The following is a 26,136-nucleotide window of genomic DNA, read 5'->3' on the forward strand; positions in this document are numbered from 1 at the left end:
TGATATGGCCTCTGCCTTGATTCATGCAGCTGCTAAACTAACTTCCCAATATTGACAAAATTATGTGGCTTAGTCCACCACCATCTCTCATGGAAACCAGTAAAGAGGAAAGAATGGTGATTTTCAAATACTGCTGTAATAAGTGACTTTTTCTAGGAATATGCATTTCTTTTTTTTAAATAAAAAAGCATTCATTAAGCCCCACATACGCATTTGAATAAAGTTCCAAAACTATAGTATAATTGTCCCACAAGCTAAACAGTATTCCCAAGATTGACCTCAGAACAAGACTTATGGCAGACTCTGAATCAATACCCTTCCAGTGGTCTCAGAGAAACTGGTGAGTGTGTGCGTGCATGTGTGCATGCGTGTGCGTGTGTGTGTGTGTGTGTGTGTGTGTGTGTGTGTGTGTGTGTGATGGGTCCTTTCATTGTTCTATAAAACTGGACATATGGCCTGTTGAGCCATTCCCATGCCATGGCTGTGTCTATGGTATTTACTGTGAATCGGGAATGGACTTTGTTGAGTCCCAGATTCTGTCTCTTTTGGTCCACTTTTCAGAGCGCTTACATCATGGCTAATCTTAAGTGTAATAGGACTGCCACAAGAGAGGCCCAGGAGCATCAGTGGAAAAGGCAGTCTGCATGTGTCTGTGAGTTTCCAGAGATGTCGAGGTAAGAGGGCTCTGTCTCAGTGGATGGGGGACTTGGGAAAATGGGTCAAGTTGGAAGAAGTGGATCATGGAACATGCCCTGGGATTTACATTCTGCTCTGACCTCTTCCCATCTCTGCTCTCCTTTCCTTGGCCACACCCCTCCTCCATGTTGTCTCAGCTTGCCATGAACTAATGCAAAGCAGCTGGCCATGGCTGACACCTCAGAAGCTTTCTTCCTGTAGGATGTCTCTGCAGGATCTATCATGGTGGCACAGCTTACAAGTTTGTTAAAGACAATGTCTGGCTGGGTTTGTTCATTATGGTTTCTATGGGAACCAGGGCCTGGGGCTTCCTCCCCTACCATCTCCACACTGTCCTTAGTACTAGTTATCATATTTCTGATTCTTCACTCTGCAAATTCCGCAATGTGCCAAGCACTCACACTTGTCTGAGGACTCTCTGGAGTGTGACCATGACAACAGTGGGCAGTAGACTTCAGGGGCAAACAGTCTACATACATCAATTCAGTGAGCCAGAGACAGGATTGCATGGAAGGACGTCTCCCTCCTGCCGTCTAGAATAAGCCTGGGAAGCGCTTCAGTGTCCCTAACATCTGGATTTCATTGCACACTGGCTGTGTCTTCTCGGCATGCTCATTTTATAAGCTCCCCCCAATTCTTCCTTCAGTAAAACAACATCCCTTCCAAATACATTTAACTCCAGTGTAAAGATTCCCAATAAGCCCTTGTGTAGTTGGAACAGAGAAACTTGGCCCAGGGACACATGTGGGAAGTCTTTAAATGGCTGCACACATCTTGGGAGAGACTGAGGACTCCAGGGTCTGACTCTTGTGGTGCATCTGGTCATATGCACCCTACACTCACCCATTTATGGACTCTTTTGGAAGATGGGAGTCTTTGTACTGCCTCAAGTCCTGGCATTTCCCCTCCTTCTTCATGTTTTTCTCTCTCCATAACTAACAGAAACTAAAGCAGGAGTGATGGCAGAAGCTGGGCTCAGCACTTGAGGTGATGGGGACAGGCAGCTTTGGAGACACTGACACACCGCATTTCATCTCTAAAACATTAAGCAACAGACTGGTGCTGAACAGTGAGCACAGGACATCTTAGTCCAAAGCAGCAAACAGCCTCCAGTCATGTCACCTCGAGAGCTGAAAGCAGTCTTTTAAAAGCAAACCAGAGGAAACCATGCCAATGCTTCAGTTGAAAGAATGGTTTAGAACTGTGGCAGAGCAGTGACAATTTTATGTACCATCCCCACAAATGTTTCCGTGACTGAATTCTAGTAGTGTTTTAATGTTCCTCACATACATTTTGTTGTTGGTATTCTGTGCTACAGTTTTTATGTTTTGAGTATCTCAAGCCACAACCCAGGCTTCCTTCCTCAGTCTCCAGGGTGCTGGGAACACACCAAACCTCTACACTGGCTCTACTCAGGCTTTTCAGTTCATGGCCTTGGCCCATTATGGGAGCTGTGAATTCTAACCCAGGGTTTTATGGAAGAGTTCTGTCTAGGGGAGTTTTTATACTGCTCAGGGGCCAGGACCTTAGAGAACAGAATAGCGAAATCTGTGGCCCCCCATATTTAGGAAACTCATGGAATCTGTAGTTCTAATGACTTCCTGCAGGGAGAGAGGTGGGGGTGCAGTGTGCGTGTGTGTCACGGTATGCGTCAGGAGGTCAGACGGCTACTCTGGAGTTGTTCCCTCCGTCCACCGCGCAGGTTCTGGGGATCCGACTCAAGTCGGCAGGCTTGCACGCAGACACTGCTGCCTGCTGAGCTGTCTCGCCAGTGCCCGCCCTCCAGGTTGTCTTCAGACACCGATGTCTATATTTCACCACCGTCCCTCTGAACCAGACCCCGCTGGCCCATCATGCCATCCTTACATCTCTTCCTTCTGCATTTTATTCTTGTGCTTGCTGACGTTGGTGTCACTGGTCAGGGCCTCCGGAGCGTCCCTCATCTTGGCCAGCAGAGGTGTCTGTTTTCTTTCCTAGGCAACAGATCATGGAATCAGGTTGTGACCACAGCTGCGTTCAAGGGAGACTTTCTTTTTAAAGTGACCTTACCTGCCAATCCAACTATTTTCAATTTATCAAATTTAATGACTCCTTTGCCACACTGTCACTAAGAAGAAATTTCTCCTGCAAAATGAAAGTGCCAACACAGCCAATATTTATATTGGCTGAGAATCTGAGACAAACCACAGAGGAAGCAGTTCAGAGGGCGGGGGCAGCCGTAACCCAGGAAAGCAGTCTTTATGACAAAAGCCTCACATCTGGACACCACTGCCTCTTAGAACCATGAGCTCACGTCTCCATGGTGGCAGAGCTTCCAGTGTGCTGAACTTGTCACACCTGCCCTGAAGTTTGTGACCCTAAATAATGTAACCTTCTTTTAAGGGCCATGTCTCCTCCCAGACACTGAAATGTTTGATGTCCTGCTGTAGGTTTCTGAGGACCCAGGTCAGTATATAAATGCTGGAGAGAACCTATTACAGCTCTTGTCTTTCCTCCTGATTCCCCCACTCTTCCTTCTCCCTCTCTCTGACAAAGACGCTGACTGACAGAAAACACCTGGGACAGGAATAGAAAAGGTAATTTTAAGGCACAAAGCAGGCTGTTAGTGGGGATAACCATGGCCAGGTAACAACCAAAATCCTCCGTTACACCAAGACCATAAGTGAGGAAAATCCTAATTTCATTTCCTCTCTGTGTAGGACATCCACACTTCATGCTCCATGACAGACAGTGGGGGCAGGAGATTGTGATGCCCAGATATGAAGTTATAGGCTCCTATACATCAAAAAGATTATAATTGATGGTGGTGAAGTGTGGTGGTATTGTGTTCCCCAAAATATTGTATACCCTAATAAACTTATCTGGGGTCAGAGACAGAACAGCCATAAAATTAAGCATAAAGGTTAGGCAGTGGTAGCACATGCCTTTAATCCTAGCATTCCAGAGGCAGAAATTCATCTGTTCAAGGATACAGCCAAGCATAGTGACTCACGCCTTTAATCCCAGAAACCGAGCCTTTAATCCCAGGGAGTGAGACAGAACGCAAAAAGATATATAAGGTGTGAGCACCAGAAACTAGAAACATTTGGCCTGGTTGAGCATTTGGCCTGGTTAAGCATTCAGGCTTTTGAGAAGCAATTCAGCTGAGACCCATTCTGGATGAGGACTCAGAGGCCTCCAGTCTGAGGAAACAAGACCAGCTGAGAAGTTGGCCAGGTGAGGTTAGCTGTGGCCTGTTCTGGTTCTCTGATCTTCCAGTTCACCCCAATACCTGGCTCAGGTTTGATGTTATTAATAAGAACTTTTAAGATTCATGCTACATGAATGAGTGAATTCACTCAGAAGTAATCAACAAACATCTACTATGTGACTGTAGTGTGTTATGATCAACTACATGAGTCTATTTAGTGGGTAATAGAGATTTATTAAGATATAAATTAGAAAATACACTCACAAATACAGAACTGACCCAGAGTGAATCCACCTGCCAGTTCGATCACTTCAGGAAGCAGGAACCAGGAACAAGGGACCTCATGACCCCTCTCCCTTTCCTTTTAAGAGGTCACGTATGACAGCAAGAAGCACCACCTCAGTCAGGCTGTATGGCCCAAGATCATGGCAGAGCAAATATCACTACAGTAGTGAGGTGCTAAAAATTAGCAATGCTTAGTTCCCTGGGATGATAACACATGCTCAAATTTAGATGTGAACATGCTCCCCATCTGGAATGATTAAGCAATATTTAAATAAAAGAAAATAATGGTAAAATAATTGTGAACAAACTGAAGAAGGAAGGGAAGCTAAAGGGCAGTAAACATTTGGTTACATTTTCTCCATCTCAAAGATGAAGCCCACTTCCCTGTAAACACCATGGGCCTATTGTATAACAGAAGAAACATTGTTTCAAGGAAAGCCTTGTTTACAGTCCCATGTTAGGTGACCTTGTTTACCACAATTGAAACATCTGACATTACTATTTTTCTTCAAACCTCTGCAAATCAGCTCTCCTATCCAAGCATCATCATGGTCATGAGATTCAATATAAATTTTATCTTGGATCCACTCCTCCAAGGGTGCTGATCTTGCCTTTAACGGCCTAATTACCCATTTGTACTGTGCATTAACATTTTCAAAATGTTCAATAATTATTTGTCTGGCTTCTGACTTTGGTATCATTCTATTTACTGCTGAAGTAAGTCTCTGTAATAAATCAGTGAAGGTTTCTTTTTGGCCATCAAACTTTTGTAAATGACTCAATTTTCTTTCCTACTTCTACAATTCTGTCCCAAGCATTCAAGGCTGCCATGCAGCATAACGCTATTGTGTGGTCATCATGTAAAGATTGTCTTTGTATATCAGCATAATTGCCTTTTCCAAGAAGTTGATCTCAGGAGATTTCCATACCTCTAGCCCTACTTCATTGTTCAGTGGTCTTAGACACATCCTTCCACCAGGTCCTCCATTGTAATTGGGGACCAGCCCCTAAGACTGCTGTAACCAAATCTCTCCAGTCTTGAGGGTTAATACTATTACAAGATGACCACAAGTTTAACATGTGCTTCACAAAAGGTGAAGTCATACCATATGAGACTATAGCTTCTTGGAATCTCCTCAAATCTAACATTTGCACAGGAGTTCAGTCAGCTCTTACACAGCCTTGAGGATATCTATCACTGGGTAGTTCCTGTAAGGTTACTAGATAGATTCAAGTTGGCTGTTTGAAAGCCTTAGGCTGTTTCTCTGTTATCTTATAATGCAATTCTGAGATTTGGTTCTCCTTTAAATTCCTCTGTCTGGGCTTGAATATCTCTATGATCTGTTTTAACAAATTTTTCTAAAACTTATCTTGGCACTCATATTGATCAACTTTTTAAATGATAAAACAAAAATTATCAAACAAATAATATTTATAATTGACATTACATAAGTCCCATCTAAATTAATTATCCTCTCATTTAATTGTTCCATTTTCAGAATGTCAATCATATTATTGAAAGACCCCCAGGGGAGATCTTCCTCCGGGAGAGACCCCAAACCCAAGGAACACACCGAAACCACAGATCAGATGCAAACAGCAAGAGGGTTTATTAGATGCACAGGTACCCGGGGCCAAGTCTCTCGGAGGACTTGCGCCCTTACCTAGGGCAAAGGGGACTTTTTATGGGATTTCAGGGGCAGAGGCGCGGTTACAGAAGCGAGAAGCATAGTTACAGGGTCCCTATTGGCTGTTTTACAGAAGGCCAGGGTGAACTTGGGGTCGCGTTCTTTAATTATCAGAAGTTTGATGTGTGGCTGACTCGGCCTTGTACAGCGTATAGTGGGTGTTTTTCCAGCCCAGCCGCTTGTTCCTCAAGGCCAGGGGCCCGCCATAAAATATCCTGATATAACTCAACTGTCTTTCTCCCAAGGCCGCTGACCCAATTATCTCCTATCTTAGGCCGGATGGCTGGCCACAGTTATCTCTCTCTCCCAAGGCCGGATGGCTAGTTAGTCACAGCTGTGAACTCCTGTTTTTCTGATTCCTTCAGAATGGCGTTTCTTAGGCTAAGTTATTGGGGGGGGGCATTACATCGGCCCAACGCCCCATGTCCTCATAATGGAGTGGGGGTCTTTCATTATCAAACAGAGACCAAACTCCCTCCATGGTAAAAAATGTTTCCCATTTTTTAATGTGGGAAAGAGTAATTCTCTGACTTTTTAAAAAAACTAATCCCCCCTTTAAGAAATCCCAGTTAACTCACGAAATCTGCTGGCAATGATGATTCAGATGATGATGTGTTAGCAGCCTGAGAAGGGTGCCTGAGGAAAGCAAAAGGAAAAATCTAGAGAGCCAGCTGTCTGCAGGGGGGGGGGGACGGACGGGACGACGACGTGGCGATATAGTGTGTCCCCAATAAACTCATCTGGGAGATCAGAGGACATAGCCAGCCACTAGATTAGGCATAGAGGCCAGACAGTGGTGACACACACCTTTAATCCTACCACTTGGGAGGCAGAGATCCGTCTGGATGTCTGTCAGTTCAAGGCCACACTGGAAACAGAGTCAGGAAGTGGCAGCATACACCTTTAATCTCAGCACTTGAGATTTCATGTCTTTGCTTGGGAAGCACACACACCTTTAATCCTAGGAAGTGAAATGGCTGGGTGGAGAACGGTATATAAGGCTTGAGGAGACAGAAACTAAGCAGCAGTCCAACTGAGACCCTCAGGGGTGAGGACTCAGAGACTTTCAGTCTGAGGATTTGTGGAGTTGGTGAAGTAACAGGTGGTGGCTGTGGCTTGCTCTGTTTCTCTGATCTCTCAGCTTTCACCCAATATATGGCTCTGGGTTTATTAATGAGACCATTTAGCAATTTGTGTTACAGGGGAATGTGGGAAAGCAGATAATGCTGGCGTGTTTGGAGCCTGGGCCCGGGCCTGTGGAGTCAGCTCTCTACACAGAGGACTGTGCCAAAGTGGCTAACTCCTGTGGTTTTTGGAGCCCTGAAACCTATAGACTTTGTTGCAACGAGACTGCAACAGAAACTTAGATGGCAGGGTGGAGACTCCGATCACGTGTAGCTACGGCCTGAGCTGGTGGCTGCAAAGCCACAGGGAAGAGGCTTTGAATTCATGCCACATATTGGGCACCATATGTCGCACGAATTCCTAAATTGTCTTATAATAAAAAACCTGGAGCTAGACATTGGGGTAAATGCTGAAAGATCAGAGAGACAAAGGAACAAACCACTAAAGAAACTTGTTACCACTGCCGAATCCTCAGGCTGAATGGAAGGTGAGAGCCTATCTCCATGAATCCTCTGACTGAATTCCTCTGAGTCCTCAGCCAAAAGGGGCTCTAGTTCCTGTCTCCTCACACCTTAATATGCCTTTTTCCACTCAGCCATCACTTCCTTCCTAGTGCTGGAATTAATGGCCTGTGTGCTTCCCAAATACTGGTAGCAAAGGCATGAGATCTCAAGTGCAGGGATTAAAGGTTTGTGCCACCACTGCCTGGCTCTGTTTCTCTCCTAGACTGAATCAATCTCATGTAGTCCAGAGTGGCTTTGAACTCACAGAGATCCAGATGGATCTCTGCCTCCCGAGTGCTAGGATTAAAGGTGTGTGCCACCACTGTCTGACCTCTATGTTTAACTCTGTGGCTGGCTCTGTCCCCTGATCTTCAGAAAAGTTTTATTAGAGTACAAGAAATTATTAACACACAGTCTCACTGGGAGGTTCATGGAAGGAGCGGAACACAGAGTTGTCATTTCCTGGTTTCCCACCTCCACCAAGGCCTGTGGTTTCTCAGTGGTCACATGTTCTCATGAAGTCTATGTGACCTCATTTGTCCTATCAGAGGTTCTGTTCATATTTTCATAGTTCTAGGGACACTTTTATTAGCCGAGACTAGCTTCTGAAAGCTTTAAATGGCTCTGCATCTGCTTCCCATGCAGTGGACTTTCCTTATCCCCTTGCCTAAGTTACTGCAATAAAAAATTTCCTCCTTTGCTGCTGCTGGGGCAAACCCAGTGGTTCTGAACAAGGACAAAGTGGACCACAACGAGAGTTCTGTATTAGAGTACAGATGTAGGAGCTGAGATTCGTGTGTGTGTGTGTGTGTGTGTGTGTGTATGTGTGTGTGCATACGTGTGTGTAGGGGTGGCTTTTACTAGACAGGAGCCAGAAATACTAGACTCACTACAACCTGCTTGGCAAAGGATTTTCCCACATACCACCTGATATGCCAGATAGTCATACTTGTAGAAAATAAATGATTATTACTTGAGTCTCCACATTACATATAAATGCAACTAGTTTTGCATACCTTTAATGCATACCACAACTCCACAGGAAATAACCCTTGGTTATTGAGAGGGAACACATATGCCCTGCACAGGTTGGTCACTCACTGTTTTGGAAAAGGGAGGACCCATCAGGCTGTAGAGATTCCTGAAAGTCTCTCCATTGCCACTGTCCCTATCTCAGGAAGGACATGGTTAAGCAAGAGCTGGGAAGATGACCTGAGCCTGGGTCTGTCACCATAACTCTGCAAGATGGGAGCACCCCTGCTCTAAGTGATAACATGGACAGTGACCTAGGTGAACCTTGTCCAGTGGCACTGGCCAGTGGATGAAGTAGGAGTTGGTCTCCTGTTTGCTCTGAAGTTCTTGTCACTGCTCTTGTTCCCAGTCTGACTCCTGTCTGATGTATTCCTGGATCCTTTGGTGGTGATGGGCACAAAGCCTATCCATTCCCAAACCAGTTCTACCCTGCTGTTTTCTCCTCTGCTCTAAGATCATTCTTTTCTCCTGTTATCATTCTTTCTTCCAGTTATCTTTGGACTTAGCCCCATAGTGAAAAATTCCAGAACTTGGTATGGGGACTGGAGCCCTATAGAGCAGATATGGGATAAAATAGATGAAACTGAGCTTCACTTGTAATATTCGAATTTGGGATGCAGAGACAGCAGGATTTTGAGCTCAATGTCAGTGTGGTCTGTATGGAGAGTACTAGGCAAGGGCTAAGTAAAGAGATGCTGACTCAAAACCAAAAGAAGGTTCCACATCTCATGCTTATTCTAATGAAGCAAAAATTAAATGTGGCAAAATTCCATTTCTACTATTTAAAATATTAAGCAAATATTTTCATAAGCACAATTTTGAAAGCACTGACAAGAACAAAGATCCGGTTTCATATGTTAAAGTCCTCAGCTGTCACTGGTGGAGAGTGTTTGTACAGCAGGGAAGTGGGCTTTATTAAATTGGTGATATGAGTGAGATATTTTGTATGGCCGAGGGCTATGCATATGGGCAACATGAAACTGAGGATTATGACATAATATGACGTGCTATTACCTCGGATTCAGAGTTTGACATAGAGTTTCCTATCTGCATGCACACAGTATGGACTCCCATTGTACGGTATCTTACTAGTTAGGAATGTACAGGATCACTTCATTCCTGCACTGTCCATGTGAAATTCAACCTCAAATGTGGATGCTATTTTACCTCAGTCAGCATCCAGCAAGGACCTGTCTGAAGTTGTCAAAGGAGGCCATGGAGAACCATTTTGTTGGGAGATTAAAGTTTCATGTAGTTTGCTCAAACCTTGTTCATAGACCCTGGACTGAAAGAGTAAGGAGGTATCAGAAGCCTGTACTCATGGCTTCAGGTGTAAATTTAGGAGTGGATAGAGCCCAAGTAAGACCTGAGTGGAAACACAGCCAGGCAGTGAGGGGCCACATCCCAGCCTCCTCTCCCTGTCTGCTTCCTGCTCAGATAACTAGTCATTACAGCTTCAGGTGGCCATGATAGGTAAGGTCCTATTAGCTGACTAATCCCCAGCTTTCACACCACAAAACAGAATGAGGATTAAATAATGTGAACAGTGCCTTAAATGGTGGTTCTAGTTTTATTATTAATAGTAATACCATTATTGTTATTTATTTGTGGCACTATTTACCGGGAGAGAGAAAACACAGGTGACAACGGGATGCACTAGATAACATTGGTTCCGTGACAGAGCAGGCTCTCCAGCACCCTGCCCGTGATCCTGACCCAGGTTGGTTCATCCACAACTGCCCACTTTCCATCTGCCAGGCTGCCGATCACTGCACAAAACCAGCTACTTCAATTGGTGAGTTTTCCCTTAACCAGTCGGCATAAACAGGTCCTTGGACCTGCAGGAATGACCATCAATCATCCAGTGTCCCTCTGGTGTCCTTAGAACTAGGGGCACCCCTGTCCATGGTCATTAGTGGCTATGGTTGGCCCCCATCGCTGTCACCCCCGGTGATTCCCCACGACTGTGGTCTGAGGCCTCGGTTTCATTCATTTCTCATCTCTCTCAGGCCCTCATACTTGGGCCACCACCTCGGCCCTCGCTCTTTGCTTGACAGAACACTGAGTGACTTATGCCATTATCAATCCTCGCTTAATCTCTGGAACACCTGAGATATTATAGCTATTGGATTTCATTTATTTTTTAATTTTTTATTTTTTTTCTCTCTGCAGCAGGCTTAGGAAACAAGGCTTCCAATCCTGTATACCCCACATCTTCTCTGGGATGCCTTTTGGAAACCCTCAAACCTCTCAGCCCAATGCCTTACTTAAAGACTTCTAAGCTTATCCACCTCTGCACTAAAAAAAAATGGCCTAAATATCTCTTAGGTAACAATGAAAATGGCTACCTATTGGCTCATTAGACCCCAATATTTTACTGGAGTTATCTAACTCTGTCAGCGCACAGGCAGATGGAAGAGTTACCTCGTATCCAGGCCTTTTGCTCGCTGAGCTCCAAACCCGCTCTCCTTGACTCCTCTCACCTGCCCACGTGCTCCTCGCTGTGCACCCGGAACCAGAGGAACCCCGCACTGCTGCTCTGGACCCTGCTAGTGAACCCCCGCCTTTCCGACCTCCCACTCCTTCTCCTCAAGCAACTGCTCCTTCAGCTCCTTCAGCTCCTTCCTCCCCTCCGACGGCCCCTCTTCCTCTCCAGTACCAGGCCGCTCCAACTACCCGACTCTGGCTCCCACCTCTACTCCTCCTGTCACACACTCTTGAGCTGCTGAGGAACCCCACTCCAGTCAAACCCACCTGGCAACCACCCTCCCTTTGCGAGAGGTAGCCGGGGTGGATCTACTGGTTAAGGTACATGTCCCTTTCTCACTGGCTGAACTCTCTCAGATTGAAAAAAACTAGGTTCTTTTACATCCAACTCTACTTCCTTTATTAAACAATTACAATATATTACCCAACCCTAGAGTTTCACCTTTCATGATATATACATGATCCTTACTTCCTGAGGAGCACAGATGAGTTTGAGAACAGGCTAGGATGCATGGGTATGAGGTCCACCAGACTAATGCAGTACATCCTCCCAGAGCAGAAGTGGTTCCCAACCAGGACCTAGGTGGCACTCTAGCTAGGGATCAGTTCATGACCTGCCTCCTAGAAGGTCTTTGCAAGGCTGCCCTCAAACCAGTAAACTATAAAAAAGCTTCAAGAGATAGTTCAGGACAAAAAAAGAGAATCCATCTTAATTTCTAGAAAGACTTACAAAGGCCCTTTTGCAATGTGCTAACCTAGTTCCAAGAGCCCAGAAGGCAGACAGCTCCTTATGACCCATTTTGTCTCCAAGAGTTTCCCCAACATTAAGGCCAAACTTAAGCATCTGGAGAGAGGGCCCCTGACCCCACAGGCAGAAGTCTTAGCATTGGCTTTCAAGGTGAACCATGGGGGAGATGAGAAAGACCGTAAACAGAACTGCTAAATGCTGGCACAGGATATCCAATTGACTGCCTGAGGGCCCCCAGGTCCCTGCTTTAAATGTGGTCAAGAAGGCTGTTGGTCTTGTATGTACCCTGCCATGTGCGGGCCACCTGGGCCCTGTCCAAAGTGCCACCAAGAGGAACACTGGTCAGTTGACTGCCCCTGGGCACCTCATGGCATGGGGACATCAAGTGCAGACCACCCTCCAGCTGATCTCCTAGGCTTGGCAATGGACGTTGAAGGTGCCCTGTTCCTGGCCCAACAACAGCCATCTCCCACAGGGAACCTAGGGTAGCCATTATAGTATCAGGGTGATCCATTTCCTTCCTTTTGGACACTGGGCCACTTACTCGGTCCTGAGGGAGTTTTGGGGTCCCACCTCTTCTTATCTCCCTATCGTCAGGATAGGCAGACAGCCTTACTTACCCCATCAGGCCCTACCACTTAATTGTATTTTCAGGGTCATCCCTCTTACCCACACATTTTTGGTCATGCCAACTTGTCCTGTGCCCTTAATGGGAAGAGATTTTTTTTAGCCAAGGTAGGAGCTTCTATTTCATTTGCTCCCCCCATTTGCCTGACCCCAGACTTTCCAGCAGCCCCTCTCCTCCTCCTCCTAGCCACCCACCCCACTAGCTCTAACATGTCATCTCCCTTGCCAGACTCTCAGGTGGACCCCAAAGTCTGGGCCACCCACAACCCTTCTATAGCTAGGCACCATTCTGCTGTGGGATGCTCTGTATGTCCTGTGGGAGCCTGTTCTTGGGTTCCTTGTGGCTTTACCCAGCAGGTCCACATAGAGGATGATTAGGACCACGGGCCTGAGTGCAGGTGTCTGAGATGGTCTGCACTTGGCTGTGCTGGAGGATGGTCTGTATGTCAAGTTGCTCTGATTGGTCAATAAATAAAACCTGATTGGCCATGGCTAGGCAGGAAGTATAGGCGGGACTAACAGAGAGGAGAAATAAAAGAACAGGAAGGCAGAAGGAGTCACTGCCAGCCACCACCAGGACAAGGAGCATGAAAAGATGCCGGTAAGCCACGAGCCATGTGGCAAGGTATAGATTTGTAGAAATGGATTAATTTAAGATATAAGAACAGTTAGCAAGAAGCCTGCCACAGCCATACAGTTTGTAAGCAATATAAGTCTCTGTTTTTACTTGGTTGGGTCTGAGCGGCTGTGGGACTGGCGGGTGACAAAGATTTGTCCTGACTGTGGGCAAAGCAGGAAAACTCTAGCTACACCATTCCCCTATTGTTATCCAGTTGCAGGACCTTCCCTGGTACATCACCCAAGCTCAGTACCCTCTCTCACTCCAGAGCCTTAGGGGACTTAAGCCTATCATCTCTAACCTTCTCAGAACAAAGCTACTTCGCCCAACATCTTCTCCTTTTAACACCCCTATTCTTGCAGTTAAGAAGGCTAATGGAACCTATCACCTGGTTCAAGACCTCTGACTCATTAATTTTGCAGTGGTCCCCCTCTATCCTGTGGTCCCCAATCCTTATACACTCCTTTCCATTATCCCTTCAGGAGCCTCCCATTTCTCAGTTCTGGATCTCAAGGATGCTTTCTTCTCTATTCCTCTCAGCCCTCAGTCTGAAAATACCTTTGCCTCTATCTAGACTGACCCTGACACTCCCCTGTCCATGCAGCTGACCTGGACTGTTTTGCCACAGGGATTCAGAGACAGCCCACACCTGTATGGTCAGGCCCTCACCTCTGACTTGCTCTCTTTGTCTCTCCCTGACTCTAAACACATACAGTACATAGATGACATTCTACTCTGCAGCCTGTCATTACAAGTTAGCCAAACTAACACCTCTGCTCTCCTAAATTTCTTGTCCAGCTGGGGTTATAGAGTCTTGCCTTCCAAGGTTCAAGTCACCTATTTGGGTCTAACCATTACCCCAACCCACAAGGCTATTACTGTAGATAGAAAGCATCTAATCCAGTCCCCTCTACTAAACAGGAGATTCTGTCCTTTCTGGGAATAGCTAATCTGGCTTCCTACGGTCCTGGGTTCCATCTTTTTCTCTCCTTGCTCACCCCGTATATGAGGCAGCTCTGGGCTTCCCGCATGAACCCCTCCTTCACGCCATTACCAAACCCTTCCAGAAGCTCCGACAGGCTCTCCTCCAGGACCAGCACTTCACCCTCCAGACCTAACCTGTCCCTTCTCCCTCTATGGAACAGAAAGAGAGGGATCTGGGCTTGGGACTCTAGGGCACCAGCTGGGACCCTCCTTTGCCCCTGTAGCCTACCTGTCAAAGAACTAGACCTCACCACTCCGGGAGGGCACCCTGCATCCGGGCCTTAGCAGCTGCTGAGCTCCTCATTCATGAATCAAAGAAACTAACCTCAGGGTCACCCACCACCATCTTCTCCCACCACAACCTGTCCCATCTCTTAACTTAGAAAGACTTACAAACTTTACCTCCTCTCCTAGTTCTTTCTCTTCAAGTGGCATTACTGGAAGGTACCACATTTAACTTGCAGACTTGCCCACTCCCTAGTATTTCAAGCCTCCTCCCTTGATCTAATGCTGACTATTCCCCATTTCATTCCTGCACTGAAACCCTAGAGGAACTATTGCTCCACCCTTCACACATACAGGAGGGCACACTGCCTCAGGCCACTCATACCTGGTGCACAGGTGGCAGCTCCTTTTTACATGAAGGGACCCGTAAAGCAGGCTCCACCTTCTCTCTGACCCTCTCTGCACTTTCATTTCTGGTAGGCCTATTTGCATGTCCCCCCTTTCCCTCCCTAATAAAACTCTTATAGTGGGTTCTGTTGCACCTTGTGTTTTCTCTTGTCCAGTAAATAGTGCAGCAAATAAATAATTATTGCCTGTCTTTTCCATCCATTGCTTTCTGATTTTCCTAAAAGCAGAAACGACTCATTTCTCTTTCTCACCCCCGGCAGTATCAGCTTCTGTGGTCTACACAGCTCAGTTTTATCTCTTCATGCCATCATGGTAGATCCTGAGTCTGCAAACACCTTGGGACATGATCCTTCCCATATCCAGAACAGACACGCTGTGTTTGCCGAAGGAAAACCAAGCTCTCCACAGTGGTAATCACAGCGTCATCACACTCTCATTCACAAATTGCATCTTGGTGGAATTACAAATTAAGAAATCCTATTATATCTAGACATGCCAGAGTGCACCACTGTCTGAAGGGTTATCTGACAGTCCTCAAGAGGGCCGGCAGGCTCTGAAGGATTGGCAGAGACATGGAGAAGGCAACACAGTGGCTCAGAATCAAGGGAGAGAGACTTGTCTCCAGGGGACTGTTTCAGTTCTAACAGAGAATTTCTTGCATCCCTTTGGCCATGTGGTGTGTGTGTGTGTGTGTGTGTGTGTGTGTGTGTGTGTGTGTGTGCGCGCGCGCGTGCGCACGCGCGCGCGCACATTGTGCAGGGTAGCATACTTGTGTGTACAGCCCTACATGCACATGTGTGCTTTCCTATGTGGAGGCCAGGGATCAACCTCAAGGCTCATTCTTCAGGTACCACCCACATCTTTTTTTTTTCTGAGAACCCAGTGGTCCCCAGGGACCATAGCTGGGACTCACAGTGTGTGTCAGTGCTGGGACTCACAGTGTGTGACAGCACTTCAGCTGTGCTCTGGGATCCGGCTCTGGTCTCCTGCTTGCTGGTGGGTGGTTTACTGACCGAGCCGTCTCCCCGCCCTGAATCATCACTGCTGTTTATCATCTACTCAGAAAAGAGTCTCAATCACGAGGTTCACAGAGGATTTGACACAAAGCCAGGACCCAGGACCCTCGACCCTCATAAAGAGACAACTTGCATTTGTCAATATTAGCTCTAAGTGAGAGAAAAGACACCCCTCCCCTTCCCCATGCCCACTCCCCACTCCCCACCCCACCACTGCCAATATTTTGAACCTCAGGCCATTGTTCAAACAGGCATGGACTCTGAATACAACCAGCAGTGTGTTGACAGGTAACCAGGGGGGAGCTGGCTTTAAAGTGGCCTCCCTTCAAGAACTGTTAGAAGAGAATGCTTTTTCTGTGGCATTGAACTCAGGTCAGCACTGACATCCTGAGATGGCCCTAAGTGCACAGTGCATCCAATTGCAGAAGGTGAAATTGTGGAGAAATATCATCTCAGAGTGAACACAACAGGCCATTTCCATCAAGACAGGTCTTCAAGCAGCCCAGGGGAGGAGCCTCTTTGTGTTCAGGACAGGCCAGTTCCCTGTCCTTAAAGCCCAACTAGGAAATCACCAGAGTCTCAGCTGGTGCCACTGTCCTGTCAATCCCATTCATCAAATGGTGGGTGTAGTGACATGGGAAACAACTTCCTCCAGGACCTGGGGACTCAACCTCCTACCAGCTGATGCCAAGGCTTCTTGTCTTGTTTGTCTCCTGGCTATCCACATGCTCAGCTGCCCTCCTGTTCCCATCTCACAAGAGACAGCAGAAAGTGGTCCATTCATGCGCGCGCGCGCGCGCGCGCGCGCGCACACACACACACACACACACACACACACACGTGCACCACTGATCTCACTACACAGGCCACATTCTCTTAGTCATCTTAAGCATTTCCACTTGCCTGCTTGACTTCTCCATCTGGGTGTTCTGCATGACGCACTGTGCCTCAACCCAAGCTCATTATCTCACTTCCCAAACATCCTGAGGATGCTGTCTCCATCTGTTCATACTTTTGGTAAATCCAAAAGGCTTTCCAAGCCAAGAGCTTCAGATTCTGTTTGGATTCTTTCTTCTCCTTGATGATTTCAGCCAGCTATGTGTGTAGTCCAAACAGTTCTTCTGTTCTCTTGGATCTCAAGCACAGAGAACTGCTCAAGGAGTTCTCTGATGCCCAGAGAGTGAAGGAAAACTGCCTAGTGTGTCTTCCATGCTTTCTGACCTGGCTCAAGGGACTTCATCATGTCAAGATGTCCCTCTTCAGATCCCAGTGGTCTAACCACAATGGGTGTCCTGGTTAGTTTTATGTCAACTTGACCCAAGCTGAAGTCATTTGATAGGAGGGAATCTCAATTGAGAAAATGCATCCATAAGATCTGGCTGTAGGCAAGCCTGTAAGGCATTTCCTTAGTTAATGACTGATGTTGGAGGGCCCAGACCATGGTGGGTGGAGCCATCCCTGGGCTGCTGGTCCTGGGCTCTATAAGAAAGCAGGCTGAGCAAACCATGGGGAACAAGCCAGTAAGCAGCACCCCTCTGGGGCCTCTGCATCAGCTCCTGCCTCCAGGTTCCTGCCCTGCTTGAGTTTCTGACTTACTCTGATGATGAACTGTGATGTGGGTGAATATGTGGAATAAGCCCTGTCCTGCCTCAGCTGCTTTGGTCATGGGGTTTCATCACAGCTGCAGTGACCCTGACTCAGACAGCAGGCCACTCCTGTGCCTGCCTTCCACCCCCTCCCTGTAGCTGTGTGCCGAAAAGCTGACAATTCAGTCAACCTGCACTTGGGCTGTGCCCGTGTACACAGCCAGGGCCTGTTTGGACTGGGTGGTGCTTGTTTAGTACAGTATTGAGTACTTTGAATACTATTTCTGACTATAACTAGATATAGGTAGATTGGTTCAAATCTACCTCTGCCTACAATAATATTGTGAAATCAAGGGCAGGGAAAGTATGATGCATTTCCTTACTGAGGGACAGGAAGGTTCTCTGGTAACCCCATGGGAACCTAACCAGGATGCCTGTGACATGGAGATTCCAGGCAAGACCTTGCTGTGGTTCCTCTTCCTTTCCACATCAGTCTGTCTGCTTCGTGTTCCCTGCAGACCTATGTAGCCCACTCTGCTGGTAAGAGTCAACAGGCTGTGGTCAACACAAGGTCCAAGGTTGACTTTGAGTTCATTCTACAGTTCAGCAATGAACTCAACTGTAATGTTCATACCTATTCATCCACACAAAGAAAATCAACTGGAAATAATGATCCTTCTCAGAAGTCAATAAAGAACCAATAAGGCACTTGGGCTCTGTAACAAAGAATACTTTGTCAAGTACTAGGAAGTAGGTATGAACCAAAGAGAAGTATTCATGGTCTTCAAGGACTTCCTGGGATCTCAGCATGTCCAAGGCAGGTTTTCATTCTCCGCTGCACTGGTTCTCAGCACATCTCAGGAAGTGTCTCACAAAGCACAGCAATCCACATGAGGTATTTAAGGTGGTTCTCTATGTCAGCATGCTACAAGCACAGTTGGATGAGAAACAGCTTTATTTAATTTACATAATTACCTATAATTATAATATTTAGAGTGAGGTCCAGTGTGAAATGCTGACTTTCTAAAGATGTATTTTATTAAGTGTGTGTGCACACATGGAAATGTGCACATTCAGTATGTGTGCCTCCTGTGGAGTACAGAGCCATTGGATCTGTTGGAGCTGCAGCTATAGGCAGTTGTGAACCACCTGAGATGTGTCCTGGGAACTGAACTTGGGACCTGTGCAAGAGCAGTAATCACTCTTTGTTAAGCTAAGCAATCTCTATAGCCCTGGAATGCTAACTTTAAATGCACACTGATCTAAAACAATTCTTTTACACAATTAGTTAATTAAATGGTATAACAAAATATTTTTTAGACTCTTTAGTTCCTATGGGGACACAGATTTTGTTTTTTCCTTCTTAACTTTCTTGCTTCCTTATCACTAAGCCCTGTCTGTCTCATTGTTGAACACGCTACAGATTCGTCATCTTCTTCATTCCTATTGATCAACGGCAGTGTTGTGTCCTTACGCTCATACCTGGGTTGGCACTGTGGCCTCTGCTGGCAGAGAGAACACCACACTGAGGTCTCAGGTGGGTCTGGTGAAGAGGCTAGCAATGCTGGCCAGTGACTGCTGAGAGATGAGTGAGAGCTGATGCCAGGCCTTATCGGTCCACAGGAGGCTTCACCTTCACTCTGAGTGAGGGGGGAGATAAGCAGGGGTGTGCCTGAGTGTGTCTGAGGAGTGACAGGCTCTGCCTTCTAAGAGGACCTCTTGGGATTTATATTGAAAACAGTCTGAAAGAGCAAAGAGCAGGGAGGCTGGAGAGGAGACATTTGCCACTGCAGAGACAGAGCCACCTGGTAATGAGGTCAGGCTCCGGGCAGCATCTGAAGGGAAGGCTGTGGAATTTTTTGGTAGATCAAAGTGGAGTGTGAGAGAGAGAGAGACAAGATGACTCTAGCGACTGACTTCTAAGCAACTGAGGGAACAGAACTGAAATTTACACACACACACTCACATGCACACACTCATGCACACTCACGTGCACACACACATACATATGCACATACACACATGCAGAGGCACACATGTGTCCACACAGACACAACATGTAACATGTTCATGATTTTCCTCAATCTGTAAGTAAAACAATCGCTAAACAGCTGTGTGAGAGGTTCCCTGTTTACCCACTGCCCTGCTAGGAAGGGCAGCCTTAACGCCACACACAGCTCCATTCAGCCACTCAGACTGTCCTCTGTGCACTTTTGCCCACACACCCATCTTGGATTTTTGGTAAGCAAATGTGTGACATTTTGACTTTTGAGAAGTCGCTTCTGATTTGGAGATTCCATGTACTTGGGAGTACTTTGTAAACTTAATCTGGTATTCGACATTTGATAGCAGCTGCAGCTGAAACTCCAGGTCCCACACCCTGCACGTATGCCCAAGTGTAATGCTCTGGCGAAGAGTACAGACACTTGCACTTTGAAATGTGGGGTATCGTCTGCCAAGACTGCGGGGTTTAAAACCACACCCGGCAGCGCTGGGGAGGAACATATAACTGTGGCTTCAAAGTTAACCCTACCATCATTATTTATGTTTCTGTTTGCACACCTGGAAAATGTATATTTTTACCATATCTTGGGATCTAATACTTATTTAACAAGGAGTATTTTCCTTGGCTGAAAAATGAAAATTTTGTGCTAGCTATCAACTCTAAAATATTACACCCATATCAAATTCCTAAACTTTTTTTTAGCCCAAAGAAATACTGGCCAGGATACTTTCCAAGGAAAATTGATTACGTCTGCTGAAGGCACTGTTGGTTCTCAGTTAAGCTGCCAGGTTTTAAAGAGCTTGAACTTCAGTGACCACTATTTGTTGGCAGAGACCACGGGCCAGAAGGATGACTTGACCCAAAACACACGTTCTGTAAATTGTCCCTGGACTCCCCGGCTGTGCAAGGCACTCTGGATCCTGAGTCTAATGGTCTGTCCAAAAGACTGACCCTCAGCAGAATGCCTGCTATTCAAAAGGCCTTGGGAGTCTCTAAAACCTGGCAGCACCCCTGGGTCCTGTCTAACTTGTGGAGCACCCCAGCCTCAGCCCATAACCTTCAGCTGCATTCAGATGCAGGAAGTGAGCCATTCCTTCCTCCCACCAAATTAAACCTTTTAACATAATTTTGAAATGCAATTGGCAAAGCTCACCCCACTGTAGCAAAATTCTCTGTAAATTCGCCAAAGTTTAATACCACCAGACCACACTAAACTAAGTTTCGGCAGACAAGGAAAAAGCTGTGAAGCAATTAGATGGATTGTGTTTACTCGAACTTGAAGATGTTGCCTCAATTATATTCCTTCTGTTGGCAAGGCATGCAGCCGGGAGGCATAGGTTGGTTGGCACAAGCAAAGGGTCTGCTGAGTGATCTCAGCTGGACCCCAGGTCAGCCAGCTCAGCGCTCTTGGTTCACACATGGAGAGACCGAATCTGGGGCAGGGGCGGGCGCAGTAACTACTGCCACTTGGGTATTAGAATCACACTTTGTTTGTACATAAAATCTAAATATTTGGAAGAAACCCCAGTGAATGAAGAGTTTCAAAGCAGATGTTTTTAAAGTTTTGTTTGTTTGTTTGTTTGTTTGTTTGTTTGTTTACTTCTGTCTATGGTGTATGTGCACACCTGAGGAGGGTGCTACAGGGTCATGTGGCAGTTCTTGGGTATCTTTTTACAAAGACAGCCAGTGAGTGCACTTCATCTTCTTCAACTTCTCTCTCCTTAGTTTCGATGCCCAGCATGTGGATTTACCGCCCTAGACACCAGTTGGGACAACTCATGAGAACCATGAGGAAGCTGAGCCAGTGACATCATGGAGTCTCAAAGGCTCTGTTGAACCTGAAAGCACTGCTATTCTGGGTTATTGTTATTCAGTATATATAAACCCTAGTACTTAATGTACACCTCACTCAGGGCTGGAAAGATGGCTCAATATTTAAGAGCACTTTCTGCTCTTGAGAGGACCTGAGTTCAGTTCCCAGTACCCACGTGGCAGCTCACAATCTCCTGTAACTCCAGTTCCAGGGGATCTGATGCGCTCTTGTGGTCTTTTCAGAACTTGCATACTTGTGCACATAGACGACCCCAACACATAAATAAATAACATTAAAAAATACAGATCTGACAGCCTAAATATCACAACGTTTTGAAGCCTTTCCTTCTAGAACCTAGATTTGGTGATGATCCCATTGTTTAATGGCTCTACACTGCTCACAGACAACAGTGAAAGCCCTTGTCAAACTATAAGCATCATCCGGTCTGCGTCCAGCTGCCTCAACAGCCTCTTGTGAGCTCCAGCTTCCTGCTCTAGTGCCCTGTGAGCTCCAGCTTCCTGCTCTAGTGCCCTGTGAGCTCCAGCTTCCTGCTCTAGTGCCCTGTGAGCTTCAGCACCCCTGGACCACATGGAATTCACAGACTGTACTTTCTCCCATTCTGCATCTGTTGGTAGGAAGTCTCTCTCTGCCCCTTTAAAGCATCATGCATGGCTCCTCTTCCTTTGATATCTTTCCTTAACCCTTGACCTCTATCCTCTGTGTGACCTTGAGCGTGTTCTTGCTTTAACAATCACCCATGCACTCCATGTCCACATCTGGGGAGACTCTCAGAAGTTGTCAGGTTCAGCTCATTTAAACAGAACACAGCCTGGGGACAAAAGGCCAGAGAATAAGAACTAGGTGGATACCAGTAAGGATTTTAAAAATTACTTTGCCTTGGGGTTGGAGAGCAAGCGCAGGGGGTTAAGAGTGCTTGCTGCTCTTACAGAGGACCTGGGTTCAGTTCCCAGCACTCACATGGTGGCTCATAGTTCCTGGGGATCTGACTCCCCCCACGAGCTCTTGGATGCACATGGTGCACATACCTAACACTCAACACACACATACACATAAAATGAATAATATTTTCTAAAAAGTAGTTTATCTTTATATAATTGGCAACATTCCTGGGTTCTAATCGTTTTTTTATCAAGCCCTGTGGTTTTTAACTTAATTTTAGATTTTCATGCGCCCAGAATTCCCCAAGTTCTTCTAAGGCACATATTTAGGTTCTAAATATTGAGGAGAAAAAAATATAAAAGAATTGATTGACCACTACTAGATGTAATAGATGGGAAATATGGGTATATTAAATCTAATTACTGATTAAACCAAACATGAAATGTTCAGAAATACGGCAGCAGGGAAAGGAAGGAAGCGGAGACTGACTGATGCCGAACAGCAGCCGGCGAGGACTCGGGACCCCTCGTCCCAATCCACGGTTAATATAGAGGTTTGTGAATTGGTTAATAGGGGAGATGTAAGGGAATTTAGATGACTTGTCTTCCTTTGGGTTTATTTACACTGTAACTCAGATAATCCAGTATAGATTTGGGGTACATGCCAAGTTGTAGGAATAAAATAAGACAGACCCCATCACCCCAAATCCTGGACACTTTAAGACAGAGTTAGAGATCATGTTATGTCTCACAAATACAATCTGAGCCCAAACCCAAAAGCATGTTCACAGTCTACATTCAGAAGAACCCACCAGTCTCGGCGGGTTAAAGCATTTGCACAGGTGGTAAGTACCAAGAAAAACAAGGAAATGGTTTTCACAACAGTCAGGGCTCCCCCTGGAGCCAGAGCGGATGAGCTCGAGACAGGTTTGCAGGGCCTCAGAGAGGAGTATTTCCTGTGTTACACTTACTCTGCTGTTTCCTTGGCGCATCTATTTAATTAAATGCGTATGACCTACATATTTCTGTTCATATACTATTTATGATTACTCTGCTGTTTCCTTCACACACATGTGTAACTATGTATACAATATACATTCCTGTTTACACACTGTTGCTCACAGTTTAAAAGGGATAAACCTATATATTAGTGGACAAATGTCAAATGCTCTACAGAGAAATGAACAAAACAATGAGAATTGAATGCTCATTAGAGATTTAAAAGTAAATTCAATATCACTAGCAAAAGGCAAATATACAACTTAAAAACACGGTGATATGCTGTTTAAAACTCAATACACGTGCTCAAAGAGTTTGTCAATGTCCAGGGAGGGTCCATGACACAGTAGAGGTACAGCAATGTTTGATGTGGACACCACTTGAGAGGAAGCATGCAGAGGGATTGCTTAACACAGCTACAAACATGGAGAGATGATTCACACCCCAGACACAGTGCAGTTCAGGGGACGTGATGATCCCAGCATTCTGGAAAGGTCTAGGAGCTAACCCACAGAGGAAAGAGGAAAGCGTCCAGTGTGCACAGTGGTGAGCCATCAGTCAACTGAAGCTACAAAGACCTAGACAGACGGATGTCACAAGCCAAGGTAAACAGCCACCAGGCAAGAAAGGCACCTCACAGAGAGTCAAAAGTGAGACATGTGCATCAGCACACAGATGTATGCATGCCAGGGTGCAGAGACGGGGAAAGCTGCAAAGGAAGTGAGGGTCTGATCAGCACGAGGATCCAGAGGACGGGACCCCTGATGTCTGGGGAATGGGGCCAGACAGGTGGGAGACATCAGCAATGCTAATGTTTGGTTCTACTTCCTGAGCCAAACAGTAGCTACAATAAAAGAATTCATCTCATCTTAAAACCACAAATACATTTTCAATTACTTACATATTTCAGTTTGCATTTTTAAAATTTAAAAATAATTTGGTGATTAAGAAGATATGCCAGTAAGACACCCTGTTTCAAAAGACATAAACAAAACCCCACAAACACAAGATGGAGGATGCTGAGGAGTGACAGCTGAGGTTGGCCCCTGGCCTCCACATGCACCTTCAGACACACAGACATGCATGCAGATGCACACACACACACACACACACACACACACACACACACACACACCTTCCTTCACACACACACAGACATGCATGCAGATGCACACACACACACACATACACACACACTCACCTTCATACACACCTTCACACACACAGACATGCATGCAGATGCACACATACACACACACACATACACACACACTCACCTTCATACACACCTTCACACACACACCTTCACACACACAGACATGCATGCAGATGCACACACACACACCTTCACACACACAGACATGCATGCAGATGCGCACACACACACACACACACACCTTCCTTCACACACACACACACTCACCTTCCTTCACACACACACTCACCTTCACACACACCTTCACACACACACCTTCACACACACACCTTCACACACACAGACATGAATGCACATGCACACACACACACACACACACACACACACACACACCTTCCTTCATACACACTCACCTTCACACACACAGACATGCATGTACACACACACACACACACACACACACGAGTGGGGAGGGAAGAGAGAAAGAGAATTATTTATTGTTTTGATACCCCAAATATTTGCCAAGTTTCCTGGTTCTACAGATCAGGTTAAAGAGCACGGAGATGAACAGCTTGCTCATTCATCAGCAGATACTACACAACCTCTTACCCCGGGGTCTCCTGATCACAGTGTCACACACCAAAGCTGAGCCTGTAGGAGCCACCTCCTACATACCAGTGTAAATATGGTGGCTTGGCACATTTGTGGAGATTAAATCCAAGAGAAGATTCAATTCTCCCATAAAACAAAACTAATGCCTTTGACACCAACATACCAGTTCACGAGAGAAGAGAATCAATACTTAATTTCCAGTCTTCTTGTTTCACTTTTGTTAAAAACCAGTTAACTCTTCTTTAATGGCCCTTTAGAACTTAGCACCTACTTTATATTTAGATAATAAAATGCCAGATTTGACTCTTTCCACCCATCTCCCTCTGCATGTAGAAAACTAGTATGGTTCTGGGACATGCTGAGTTTAATGCCAGTCTACTTAATTCTGTCAGAACGCTGAATCTCAGGGGCGTCAGACTCATCACTGAGCAGCAGGGGCTGCTCCGCAGTTGCTCATCTTCGCCTCTCAGGGTTGCATCCAACCAAAGAGCAAGGACCCCATCCTTCCTGCAGACCTTCCCTTCTCTTCTGAGGGGAGGGAGGACACAGGGACTCTGCTGATGGTGTTCATCCCCCAGGTGCTGACAGGATGGGACTCATGGGAACTGCCTCAGCCTGCCCACTGCACGTCCTCACACTCTTGGATGGAAGTACGAATGAATGCAGTGTCCATGGAGATGAGGAGGGATTCCTCGAAGCTGAAGTTTCGGGTGGTCGTGAGCTGCCCCGACACGGGTGCGGCTCCTCATCTGTGAGTCTTCTTTCCAGCCCCTCTCTTTGCTTTCCCTAAAAGGCTTTTTAATTGCTGGTGGTTAAAAGTCTGTTCCTTAAGGCTTGGTCACGCTGCCTGGGAGACCCCAGACATTTGGATATTTTCAAAGGCCATAGTCATGCATTTCAACTTGGAACCTGGCTTTATTCCTACTGACTCGCCTCGCCCAAGAGCTGCATCCAGATGAGAAGAATAAACAGTTGGAAACCAAACCCCAAACCCCAGGCTTACTCTTCAGTGTCATGTGTTCTGTTCTTCTTTTTAACCCACAGCTGTCAACAGCCCTTTCTTCTCTGGATTTGACAATGCACGCATCCATCTTCGTGCAGAGAAACATCTGGGCTCTTGGCAGCGCCTCACCCGACAGAACTCTGCACCAGGAGAACTCAGAGAGCAGGAGGAAGGGGATGGAGGACCAGCACTGGTGGTCTCTGACTCAGAGGGAGAGACTCATTCCTCTCATCTTGCCAGAGCTCAGTGCTTTTCTTTTTTATACTCTCAATGAGACAACCTTTAACTTTGAGGAGAACTGATTTAATGTCACTTAATTTAATAAAAACAAAACAGATGTGTAATTTTTTTAATGTTCAAAATTCTATAAGGAACACATGTTGGATATCTCACAAAGGAATGCTGAAAGTGTGCTTGAAAAATGAAGTTG

General features: G+C 46.1%; 1 protein-coding gene and 1 long non-coding RNA gene across 18 annotated transcripts in view; one reads left to right on the top strand and one right to left on the bottom strand.

Moving 5' to 3' along the window:
- The window catches only part of Lmntd1 (lamin tail domain containing 1), a 220,304-nt gene that overhangs the window by 31,704 nt on the left and 162,464 nt on the right, over positions 1-26,136 (bottom strand). For 7 of the 14 annotated variants that reach the window (XM_076568300.1, XM_076568298.1, XM_076568296.1 and 4 more), the window contains 2 exons: positions 6,438-6,495; positions 2,563-2,669 (listed from right to left, as the gene is read on the bottom strand). In XM_076568300.1, the coding sequence (XP_076424415.1) occupies positions 2,563-2,669; positions 6,438-6,495 (165 nt within the window). Of the gene's footprint in view, positions 1-2,562; positions 2,670-2,745; positions 2,959-6,437; positions 6,496-26,136 lie in introns of those variants that run through there. The other 7 variants (XM_076568301.1, XM_076568305.1, XM_076568304.1 and 4 more) reach the window with 3 other exon arrangements.
- LOC121828173 (uncharacterized) lies at positions 8,999-26,050 on the top strand. 4 transcript variants are annotated; one of them, XR_013050245.1, is made up of 7 exons: positions 8,999-10,314; positions 17,738-17,973; positions 18,643-18,756; positions 20,950-21,083; positions 22,388-23,540; positions 25,282-25,454; positions 25,748-26,050. It is a non-coding gene; the product is annotated as an uncharacterized LOC121828173 (long non-coding RNA). The 4 variants fall into 4 exon arrangements; XR_013050244.1 differs by lacking the exon at positions 20,950-21,083; XR_013050247.1 differs by lacking the exon at positions 17,738-17,973.

Source organism: Peromyscus maniculatus, chromosome 3, assembly GCF_049852395.1.
Source record: "Peromyscus maniculatus bairdii isolate BWxNUB_F1_BW_parent chromosome 3, HU_Pman_BW_mat_3.1, whole genome shotgun sequence".
In the NCBI taxonomy this organism is placed as follows: domain Eukaryota; kingdom Metazoa; phylum Chordata; class Mammalia; order Rodentia; family Cricetidae; genus Peromyscus; species Peromyscus maniculatus.